Below are 12,425 nucleotides of genomic sequence, written 5' to 3'. Positions count from 1 at the left end.
ATCTATAGCACTAACCTGTGCTTTTATATGAGCAAGATGCCTGAATTCATTGGAGATCTGAGGCTTTCCTCACAGAGAGCTCAAGCAGCACTTGAGATGCTCCCATATCTGCCTGGCACTAGCCTAAAGGGAACATGTACCATTCTGAGTAAAATACCAGTAAGAGATAGGTTACAACAGCACAAGAGACTGGGAAAGGTGGTACACGACCACCTCAAAGAATCATGCCAATATTTGGCTAGGAATCATGCCCCTCATCCTGTCCCAGCACAGCTACTTTCAAATGCTGGCATTGACCACAGTGGGAACAGTATGGGGACCTGAAATCTCAGGGATTGTCATGGCTCATTAACCCTGAGCTGCACTTGCATGCTCCAAGGGATCAGGTAACTCCTGCACTTGGAGGTAGCAGGATTTACATCAGTTTGTCCTTCATATGCCTGCTGACAGCCAAATGTGTTTCACTGTTAGCTTCAGCTCTTTCAAAACAAACTATTTGAACTGAAAGAACTTACCACAGGATCCTACGCCTGTTGTTGTGGGTTTTATGCACAACTTCTTATCTGTTCTTGATTATACCAGAGGAGGGTTATGAATATTTATGATTAGAATTCATAATTTAATGCTTTGCCTTTTCTGCTGATTAATTCAAGGACACTTTGTTTCTTAAGATGCTTGGTTTCCAAAGAGAAGACTGTCTGCTGGACACCCAGTCTGAATCCTGAATATTTATCCATCATAAGAAGTCAAAGGCAGACTCCTGTCTTCACAGGCAGCTTCACCCAGTGCACTTCAGCATGTGTAGGTTTGCCCGAGTTCCTCAAAAAATGGATCTCAATTCATGCAACAAGCAACCAAAGCAGTGTTTGTCTTCAACAGAAATGCATAATTCAGCAGTCTCACTGCCACAGCTTTAGATGTTGAAAAGAATTTTTTTATTTATTTATTTTTCCCTGTGAGAGCAGAAGCAGTGAAGGGGCAATTATTCACCTACATCTTCACTCTGGATTGTGGTGACCTTTCTCCTCTTTCCCTTCACTGCCTTCTCACAATCTGGCTGGCTTGATACAAATAATAACACATGAAAGAGCAGGAGGCTTGGCTTCCTATAGCATCGTGTAGCAATCACAAACTAATAAAATTGAGCCAAAAGAGGAAAAACATAATCATTCTTCCAAAACATACCATATGTCTCTAGCTGAAAAGGCCTAGAAAAGAGACCTGAAAATATTCAAATGTATGACATGTTACCATGTCAAAGATTAGAGATTTAATCACCTTTCTCCTTGTTCTTACAGAGCTCTCGTTCCCACTCAAAGGCACACCACAGTAAAATGCTGACTGCTGTACTTTTTTGTAGGCAGCCATTCTTCAGAAAAGATACAACAATTATTTTTAAGACAAAAGAACACCTTACTTTAGAAAGCTCTGCCTCAAACTTCTCCGAGAGCATTGTGGCGATAATTTCCAGTTGCTCAGCCTTCTGCACTGGAAAGGTAGTATCTGGCAGGTACACAGAGCACTGACAAGTTCCCTCATTATTCACAGAGCCGGACACGTTGGTAAAGAGCTACAAAAACAAATTGGTAAGAAAAAAAAGTGTTAACATTCTTCTCTAGAATCAGTACACAATAATCTTTGGCAATAACATGAATTGTGCAAATCACGCAATCAACAATTTCCTTACTAGTCATCTTTCACCTTTTTTTCCCAGGAACTCAATATATCTAGCAATTTTTATTACTCATCCTCACAAATCTCTCTAAAAATAGTTAAATATTGCTTTAAAGATTTTACCATTGGAAAAAATGGAGACATATAATAGTCCTTACTTTCCCAATCTTGTGGACAATGTTCCTAAGATAATGAAATAACTTCTCCAGCAGATAGAAAAGCAGGCAACAGCAGGAAAATAATAATGTAACAAGTTAGGTCTTACAGCTACTATTCTGTTCACATAAATTGGACAAATAATTTAGTCATTTACATCCAAAGAGAGGCAAGCACTAAAATAGAACTAGTAACAGGGAATGTTTTGAAAAAAAAAAATCTTTCATTTGAAGATTTGCAGCCAGCCACAGCAAACAGACATGTGCATTTAATTATACACCACTGAAAGGTGATGAATTAAATATGCAGGTTTGGCCTAGGGTAGAGATTCTTATTTTGCTACAAAATATTGCTCATAACACCCACACATCACAGCCCGCCCATCCATCCTTATGGATAGCTGGCAAAGCTCTTGCCCATGAACTGCCTTGTCCCAGCTGTCTGCATGCTCACAGCATCATCACCAAGCAATGCACATGAGGGACAGAAAGGTCAGGGCTGGCACCCCCTGATCTTTCCATAATTCAAAGCCAAGGCACACTGTAGTCTATAAACACCAGGCTGAATACTGAGTGTGTTCAGGACAGTTCTTTTTGTTTGTACACAAAATGTTTCCAATTCATAAACCTATCACGAATTTATTAATAAAGATATTTGATGTTACTTTAAAATATTCTGGCACATACTTCAATGCAGCTGCATATTTTAAAGCTACAGACTTGTTCTTTAAAAACACTTCTTTCTATAATCACTTCTGCCTTGCAGAAATCCCAGGGTTATTCATGTGTTTTCTCATTTTCTTTCCCTCTTAAAAATTAAAATCAAACAACAAAACTATGTCCTGAGAGCTGACATTTCAGCACTTCTTCCCTGGCTTTTCCACAGTGCTTTCAACTCCTCCCTGAAAAACCAGCCCAGAACACACAGTGATGACCAGCACCAAAGTTGTCTTGATCTGTGAGCCCAAAAAGAGAAGAGCAGCATGCAGGAATGATCCCAGTTCACATTTCTGGCAACCTCTTTACTGCAGCCACAACAAACAGCATGAATATCATTCTGAAAAAAAGCATGAAAAGCCATTTTATCTGTGTTATTCAAGCACCATGGGTCTTAAAACTTCACTCAGATTCCTGAAGACATTTAATGTGAAAGGAAGCAGAGAAGTATCTCATGGCATTCCAGAATGTCCCAGCACATAACTTGCATTGATTTCTCTGCCAGGCAGGTTACCAAAGCACTTCTGAAAGTCCCACTAAGAACACATTTTATCTAAGTTTCCACATAGTTTTGAAGATATGGCTATCAGTATGTAAATTAGTATGAAAAATTAGTTCCTAAGTCACTTAGGTATTTCTACACCTCTGAGTCCTCAGTGCATTGGCATGGTTGGGATGGCAGGCAAGTTGCTCAGCAATAAAGGAACAGATGGGAAAGACCAAAAGAAGAAATAAATGTGACTTAGTGAGTATATGGGAGCTTGAGACAGTTGCATACTAGCATGCTAATTTTTGTGTGGAAAGTATTGTGTTCTGTTTCCTCTGTGTGAAACACAAATATGAGTATGTGTCTACAAGAGAGCGTATGCTATACATTGTATAGCAATAGTGTGTGCTATTCTTTCATATGCATTACACACCCTGCTGTAAACCACAGTCTCAACTGCATTATACCAATCAGTTTTCTAGACTTACCCTGCCTATTTCATGTGCTAAAAAAAAAAATCATAAATGCATTCAGATATCTCCAAAAAAACCTTGAACTTGTGCTTTTAACCTCCCTATGAAAAACAATCATTATATTTTAACATTTGAGTAAAGAGGGAGCTTTGAGTTGAAGGCAGAGCTTCACTGCAGTAAGTGCTGCTTATATTGAAGCCAACAGTTTCCGCAAAAGAGTGGAAGCAGCCTGGGCAGACAGAACTGCTTCCATTCTTCCACTGACGTTACAAACATTGAGATCATGATGTTGCCAAGACCAAGAAGCATTGTTTAGTTAAAAGCCCCTTGAGTCAAAAAGTACTTCAATCAAAATATAATACCAGCCAAATGACAACCATGTAACAAAAATGTCTTTCGTCATCCTCTAGAAAAATACATGAGAGAGTGCTACTTTTGATGGAGCTGTACAGTTTTTAAAGTTTAATAATTTATACAGAACGCTTAAAAGAGAGCAAACTGTCCTAGCCTACAGCAAGGACTTGACAGCAACACTTTACTCTGAAAAATTGTTACATCTATGTATTTGAAGCTATGAGAAATGTTCCTTCTCCACATCCCTTCAAATTAACAAAGGGAGTAGGAGCAAGCAGTTACTCCATTTTCTGAAAATCAGGAAATTTGTCACTGTAGCCTAGTGACATACACAGCTCTAAATCAGCTGTTTGCTCATCCTAAGACAAAGAATGGGATCCACAGAAAGCACATAGCAGGGCCACACGAGGGACAGAAGCCACCTCAGATGGGCAAGGAAATGTGGGTCCTGTAAATCAGGCTCTGAAAGAGAACCCGACTCCATTAAACTTTCTAAATGCTCTGCTGGAGCCAGAGACTCAACTCTGTCTCAGAAGAGGCCACTCCACTCATCCAATAGGCCACAATGGGCTTGCCTGGACAAAAGATCTGATGTGAAGCTGAACATGTGCTTTGGATGAACTCTGTTTTTGACAACAATTTGCAGGACCATACAGAGCAATTGTGACCCACTGAATCTGCTCCAAAGCGAACGTGTTATTAAAAAGCCACTGATAGAGGGAAAGAAAATGAACTGTGAAATCTGCAGACCACGAACTTAATCACTGTAACAGAAGGCAGGGAAATAAGATTCAGGTCCATCACCAAATAGCTGATAATATTTTAATTAGGTAGAACAGGGAGAATAAAGATTTTCTCGCAACCAGCAACTTATGAGAGAAGACTTCCTCAGGGAGACTGTAATCACCAAACTGTTTGCCACATTGGCATTAAATCCCCAGGGCCTCATCTGTTTCATGTCTGTGGTCCAGTTCAGTAGTTACAAGGTTAATGCCAAAGTTTTGGATCTTACTTGAGGCATTAAATGACAGAGTAACAGCAGTAATGATTTTGGAGATTCACTACTTCCTAAAGTACTGGATACACAAGACATAAACGCTTCTTCCAGGCAGCACAACTGGCTTACCTGTGTCAGAGTTAAATCACTAAGTAACTCTGCAACATTTAAAGAAAAGGACACAAGTTCCTAAATTTTGTCTTTTCTGGACTATATTGAAGAATAGTAATGGTTATACCTTTGGGGAAGTGAGCAACTTGCCATTCGTATTCCTAGGCTGAGTCACATATGGAAGCATCGTACTGAGATGAGCAGTCTGAAAAGCAAAGGAAAGATTTTTTTTTTTTTTTAGTGTGGATTTTCTGCACATGGCACCATCCCCCATCCCCAACAGATATCCCCCATCCTGCAGCTCAAAAGCACTTTGATTTTATTATGGGAGCTATCCTGAGCAACTGTAAAATTTCTGATCTGCTACTGAGGCGACAGTTTCCCAGGGCACAGTGTCACTTCACAGACACCTCTTCTTGAAGAAAGGCTCTGTGTGACCAGAGCAAGGCAGGGGATGCTCAGCCTGTCATGGAGGTGTGAGCCGAGGATGTGACAGGCAGCCGTGGCAGATTGCATGGCAGTCTAAAAGGACAGTGCCGTGCCCTGCTGCCCTAAATCCAGAGAATACTGTCCTCCCAGCAGGAATGTCCCCTTCTCACCACCCAGCTCATGCCCCAGCCTCTAAGCAGAGGACTCACTGCCCCTTTCACACCAAACTGTCAGGCTGTGAGCTGTGATGGCTAGGAAACATATCCCACTCTGCTACTAGCACTATGGAGGTGACAGCATCCCACCAAGGAGAGGAAGCACCGGGAGAAGACACCACACTGCCAAGGATACAGCCAGATGCACCTTGGGAGCCTTTTATGCAATAAGAATATGTACATTCCCTTTAACTACCATCCATGGCTAACACCTGCCTTCCTGCCACAGCAAGGACAGCAGCTGTCACCCCAACACCATACTGGGGGTTGACACAGCCCCACACAGTGTGAAGAGCACAGTGCGTTCCCATGATGCAGCACACTGTCACCCGTAATGGGATCACCAAAACCTGTGTCAAACTGGGAACTGGAGAGAGGCACCCTCAATGTCAAATGGTGTAACAGACAGAGCATCAAATGGGCTTCCCCTGCAACAGGACACTCACTGCTGGGTCTTTCTTCATTTCCCAAATCCCAGCTCGAACCCTGCTCCTGACCCAGGGGATGGTGGGGATACCCAAATGGCCGGCAAAGGGCAGGTCTATTAAGTGACACAGTGTAAACAAGCTTGGTGGGACAATTTGTCAAATAGACCCTCTAAAACAGGCACTTGTGTGCTCATACAGTTACACTGAGCATGATGGGCAGCTGGTAGCAATTAACAGTGTTAGGGCAGAGAGCATCTCAAATTGTGCAAATTACACAAACTGAAGACTAGCTTAAATCTAAGCAGACTAAGGAGGACTTTCTCCCCCATTAAGCTTTCTATCCTCAGCTTATCAACATATATTTACACCTCCATCTTGAATTTTGCAGCTTTTCATTCCTTGAGCAGATAAAAGCACCTTCCCAGGAGGTGCTAACTTCACTGCCTCCATCCACAACACTCCCAAACTTTAAAAAACATAACTGGGGCATACAGGAATTTTCTGGTTGGTGAATAAACCAGATAAATTAGAAAGAATTATGGGTAGCCAAAATGTTTTTTTCTCAATTTTAAATAATACCAAAAAGGCAGTCACATTTTTGGTCAAACAAAACCAAAATGCTTTGTTTCATTTGAAAAAGTTCTTAAGATAGTCACAAACTCTTTTCCTGAAAATTGAACCCCCATTTTAAATTTGAAAAAACAACAACAAAAAAAAGATGGTACAAAATCAAAACTATCTTTCTTTCACTAATATAATTGTTTGCTTTAAAAAAGCATTTTTCAAAGATTTCTCCTTCCCACCTGAATTTGATGTAGCTTTTGGTTGGGGTTATTTTGGGGGTTTTTCTGATTTATTTGGTCTGCTTTGAATTTCTCTCTTGCCCAACCAGATACAGTTTTTTAGGGAAGATGGAGAGCACCCAACAATAACCAACCAATATAGCTTTCATGTGCCCAGCCACAGAGTATGACAGCAATCATGCAACTGGGAAAGCTCCCACCTCCCAATTCCTTCCACATCAAAGATGTGGATCTGTTCCTGCTATAAGCCCTTGCTAATTAATTAGAAGCTACACAGAGCATTTAATATCCACTCAGATCCTCACTGGGAGTTGCACTCATCTAACCAAAGGCAGAATTTGACTCTGACTTTAAACCTGTGCCTCACTTTTACATTTATTACCCAGTCCCTACACATTAGCTGGGAGGAGGATGGAGGAATACTTTAAACTTTCTCCATGCAGAGACCTCAATATTTGTCTAATAATTTTCCAGTAACCTTAAAAGAATTTTCATCAAACTAAACTACATAAGAAGACAAGAAGGAATCAAAGCTCAGGTTATGAGACCCCTGTCTTACCACTCCTGTTGCTGCCATCATCTCAGCCAGAGCACTCATGCCCTGCATGAGGAAAAGCACAGCCACCAGTGTGTACTTCATCTTCTCAGCCTGCAGATGTGACAACAAAGGGAGAAAAGGTGTCTTTTATAGTACAGTCTGGGGATTTCCCCAACCAAACCTTAAGGAACTTACATGATATTTTTACAGGTTTTCGATAAGTGATGTCATAAACTCATAATAAGCAAATTATTAACATACAAAGAACACATGAGTTACCATCATAAACTAACTATATCCAGTTTTCTAACAGGAAATCTTTTCCATGGGGTACAGTATCTCAACTTAATCTTGATTCTATAGAACATCAGGTGCTTATTTGCTACAAGAGGTCAACAGACATTCCCCTTACAGTGACGCAGTCGTAAAAATTCTTATAGATTCTTTGACAATTCCTTCAAAGTTGTGCAGACAATACACATCATTGTGGTATTTATTACTTCTTACATGTAGAGAAAAAAGCAGGTCAGGCTAGCCTGCTCACACCCCAAAACCATGTTTCCCTTCTCCCAAAGGCCAACAGACCTTTGCCAATAAGCAAGATACACAGATGTCTCTACAGCTTTTCAGTTCCCTTGATTCTCACATAGCACAGGTGGGACACAGACTACCTCCCATTTCGTTCCCAGAAGGTTTGTGAGTCATATATTAACACTACGTGCCCATTAATGCTTACTCGTGCATTAACACTGTGTACCCATCTGTGCTTACTTGCCTGCTCTTTCCATGGGGCTGCATTCCACCCGACCACAACAATTCACTGTCCTGTCTTTAGAGCACTGATCCAGAGAGATGAAAAAAGGTCACACGCAATTATTGTGGCCCCCACACTCCCCAGCTGTGCCACACCACCCTGTGAGAGCTAGCTGCCTGTAGTTTCCACAGCACCCAACCCATCGTGGGAATTCTCCACTTCCAAAAAGCTACTACCTTGATAGAGTCAGCTGCAAACCTCCTGTGCAGAAGAAACTAAAATCTGAGTTTTTTGGATCATTAGGAAAATGAGTTTGGTGTTTGGAAGGAAGGTTCTAGTTGGGATTAAGGGAATGGCTATATCTATACACTTGTAAAAAAGTCTCCAGACCAAAACATAACCATGACAAAACATCCTTTTCCTTCTTCATTCTCTCAGCCTTAGTTGCTCTACTGAGTCAGTAACAAAAGGCTGTAGCTATGCCTAAGTGAAGAAAGGGGTTAGGAGACTCTTATTCCTTTCCAAAGTTGGTGGGCAGAGGTCAGGGCAAGAACAGCAGTGCTGCTTCATATGAAACTCATCTCCCTGGTGAGGAACTCTTAAGGCTTCCTTGCATTACCATAGCACTATCAGCTACAGGTAGCAATGGGAAAGCTGAGGCTTAGGGCAAATCCATACTAGAAAACTCTTGAGAGAAGCCGTGTCCATAAGAGTAACATGGTTTTTAACCACAGCTTTGCATAAGCATAAGCTTCCTGACATATTCACAAGGCTGGCAGCAGCATCTTGCAGGGTAAGGATATAATAGCTTCTTGGAAAGACATTTTTTCACAGCAGAAGCTGCATCTCTACTGGAGGATTTCATGGCTAATAATTCAATATAAGATCGACAAGACCGGGAAGGCATGCAATAACATGTAAGCAAAAAGAACCAGAGCCATGCTGGTAGAGCAAGAAAATGAATCCAGGCTTCTTCCTCTCAGGTTACAGTGCTGTGCTTTCCTATGTAAATCACAGTGCTGTCAAGGGAATAGAGAGATTGATGCTGTAAGTACAGTCAGGAATAAAGCCCTGAGCTCCAAGAGAAGCAGATTGGCCCCTATCAGAGCAGCTGAAGGCTGTGAAATATCCTTTGCACTATAAGAAAAACTCCTTGGCCACATCAGAGCAGAGTTCAGGTCCAAACCAGTACATACACGTTGCAGACAACCAGTAAGCCTATGCTGCCCACCAGGGTAGCTCTTCTCTCAGGTTGTGATAGCCTGATATTGCAGAATTGCCACTTGCTTCCCAGAGGTTGGTTGTTTTTTGGTTTTGGGTGTTTTTGAGTGAACCAACTGATCTCCACACAAAACCAAGGGAAACTCTGGAAATAGATCAACTCCCAAAAGGTGTCACGGATGAGGGTTTGGTTCTTATTGGCCCTGCCTGGTACTAACCAGCTCTCCAACTCCTGGCATAAGCCCTTCTATCACATCACTTGTTACAGAAATGCCACCCTGGCAGTCTTCAATCCATGCATCACATTCTTTCTGATGCTCCAAACAAAAAGAAAGGCCCACACCAAGCCACACAGAAAAGTAATGATCATATCTTAGCACCAAAGGGCCCAGAAGAGATCCAAGAGGACAAGTGTTTCATGATGTGGATACAAGGGAAACCACTGGGCTGTTAGAAGGGAACAAGCTCTGAGAAGCATACAAACAGGCCACTTTTCCTGAGGCCCAGGCATTATTCCAAGGGGTGAATGCATTTAGCATGACAGATGAAATAGCAAGGGAAAGCACAACACAGAGACACAGGTAAATTGAGCTCACAGTACAGATGCCTGTGTGTATATGAAGACTCCAGATTACTAGCATGCTTGCAACCTGCCCGAAGGCAGCTGTCCATGGCACCTACAACATCACTGGCTTTGCTAAGGCACCACAAGTCCTGCTGGCTATAAAGAGGGCTACTTTGCGGCCCACATGGCCACACTCACAAGCTCCACTGTGCAGCAAGCAAGTGATATTCTGTAAGCACCTTTGTGCTTTCAGCATAGACACAGCATAGAGTTTGGAGCCTGATATCTAATCAGGAGAAAAACCTGTTTTCTGAGCAGAACAGTGAGTCTCTGTTCTTTCCAGAGGCTGGGACTGCAAATCACCCACAAAGCATAAAAGTTCCTCAATAGTTTTTATTTTATGTTTAAAAGGCAGTTCCAAGATAGGAAGCAAATATTGGTTAAGTAATGACAGTTAATCCGTTGCTTTGGCATTTTCCGCAGTATTTGTGTTTGCACATGACCTCACAGAGACAATGGGGGCCTACATTTTTATTCCTAATTGAAGAGTAATTAATGCTAAATAAAAATACTTTCTCTGAATCTATGTAGCACTCTTAATCTGAAAAAAAAAAAAAAAACTTAGACTCGTTTTCTACATTTTAGAGACGAGAAACTTTATTTATATATCATATAGGAAAGTTGTGATTACTTCAGAATTTCCATTGGGGAAAACAGGGAAATACAAGGATTTTCTTTTGGTAGAGCTGCACCCTCACCAGTACTTCCTTGTTTGCAACAGTCCTAGTGGGCAATTCAGGGCAAAGTCCCTTCTTTTGCAACAGACCTTGTTTTTGATTTCAGTGGGAGCGATACAAAAAATACCCTCTCAAAAAGCACACTTAAGTTTCTCAGACACCTGTTCAGCAGAACCCTTCTCAAACCATCTTATCACTGATTTTATTACAGCAGAGATTATAATGATTATTATTTAACAGAGAGATAGGCGATTCATATCATCTGCTCTCTAAAGCTCAATCCAAAGTCACAGGAGTCAAGTATTACTTGATCATGCTTGGTGGTATGAACATAACCTTTTACATCTCAGTTTCCCATCAACATTTGGAAATGATAGTATTTCCCTGCCTCAGAGCCACGTTTTGCAATTATATGCATTAACAAGGTTAAGAGGCATTCAACTGTTAGAGAACAGGGACATTAAACACACAAAAATGCAGGCCAAAAAAAAGATAAAACTTGTCTTGGCTTATTAGGCCAAAAACAGGATGAATTGAATGTAGATTATGTATCTTGGTGGTTCTATCTATCAAGTAAGCATCCACACATATTTATCCCAGCTGATGTCACAATTTCAAATTCTCTCTAAATTGTTCAGTACATTCCCAGGACAGGTGTATGACCTGCACTTCCTTAAAACAAGAAAATAAAAATCACTGAATCCAAAGTAGGATATAGTACCTTCCTGTGCTAACTTGCCAGAATAGTTCAGACAGAAAGTACTGCGCTGCACATTACATTTTGCAAGTCTAATGTAAAAGCATTTCTACTGTTTGCCTGCAGACGCGATAAGACTTCGAGCCTCGTGGAATCAGCATTTCAGTGCATGTCGTCCAGTACCTTCTATACTGTGGATTTAGCAAAGCTTGCCTAAAGCTCGCTAAATCCCTCCTCCCACCAATCTATGTATTCCTAAAGTAAAGCCAAAAATATGGAGAAAATATTAATTCAAATTCATCCTATGATACAAGAACATAGCAGCTAAAATTCCTTTTTATTTTCTGAATGTGTTTTTTTCTGAAAATAATGAGTCTGGTTGTCTCTGATTATAGGATCATCCTGTAGTGAAATAAGGAGGTTAGGGGGGTCAGCTTTCTTCACTAAGGTGTTGTGGAAAAATTGTCATCATGAAATCCCATCTATTTCATGATACCAGTGTTCAACACAGACCTGTTTTACTCTGCTAATCTCTTTACAAATTGCTTGCACTTTTTCCCTCTCCAAGCAATTCACATTTTTATGCAATATATATTGGTGTCATCTATCATAAAGCTCATCTATTTGGAAGACATTATGCAAATACTTGCATTTAATCCCTTTATCAGTAGAATGGCAGGTTAGTGTTTTAAAAAACATCCCTCTGGGCCATGTTCAAAATAAAGTGTATGGGAAATATTAACACCTAGTTTAAAAATTATGTTAGTAAGGGTGAGCCTTAGTTTTCTGAGACTGGAGGAAAGGGGCATCTTCCTGGAGCAGAATGAGAAACTGAGTAGAAGTTGCAGAAAGGGTGAAATTTCCTTTACATCTTTAAAAATGCCACGGACACCAACTGGGTTGATTCATCCACAAAAACAGAAAGAAGAAAAAATTATCCATAATGTCAAAAAAGAAAGACCTTCACTAAGAAAGACATAAGACCAGGAAAACAGCAGCTGAGGTGCTACCAGCCAGAACCATGAGAGATCATTGACCACAGATTCTGTGGCTTGGCAAAAGAGCTTGTA

General features: G+C 40.9%; 1 protein-coding gene across 2 annotated transcripts in view; it reads right to left on the bottom strand.

Annotated features, from left to right (window-relative positions):
• OLFM4 (olfactomedin 4) overlaps positions 1-12,425 on the bottom strand; it is a 47,737-nt gene that overhangs the window by 14,884 nt on the left and 20,428 nt on the right. For both annotated transcript variants that reach the window (XM_068182270.1, XM_068182271.1), the window contains exons 2-4: positions 7,403-7,492; positions 5,096-5,173; positions 1,418-1,570 (exon numbers count right to left, since the gene is read on the bottom strand). In XM_068182270.1, coding sequence (XP_068038371.1) covers positions 1,418-1,570; positions 5,096-5,173; positions 7,403-7,492 — 321 coding nt within the window. The remainder of the gene's footprint in view (positions 1-1,417; positions 1,571-5,095; positions 5,174-7,402; positions 7,493-12,425) is intronic.

The sequence above is a fragment of the Anomalospiza imberbis genome, chromosome 2 (genome assembly GCF_031753505.1).
Source record: "Anomalospiza imberbis isolate Cuckoo-Finch-1a 21T00152 chromosome 2, ASM3175350v1, whole genome shotgun sequence".
In the NCBI taxonomy this organism is placed as follows: Eukaryota; Metazoa; Chordata; class Aves; order Passeriformes; family Viduidae; genus Anomalospiza; species Anomalospiza imberbis.
The sequence above is the reverse complement of the archived record's forward strand: the minus strand, read 5'-3'. Positions and strand labels throughout refer to the sequence as shown.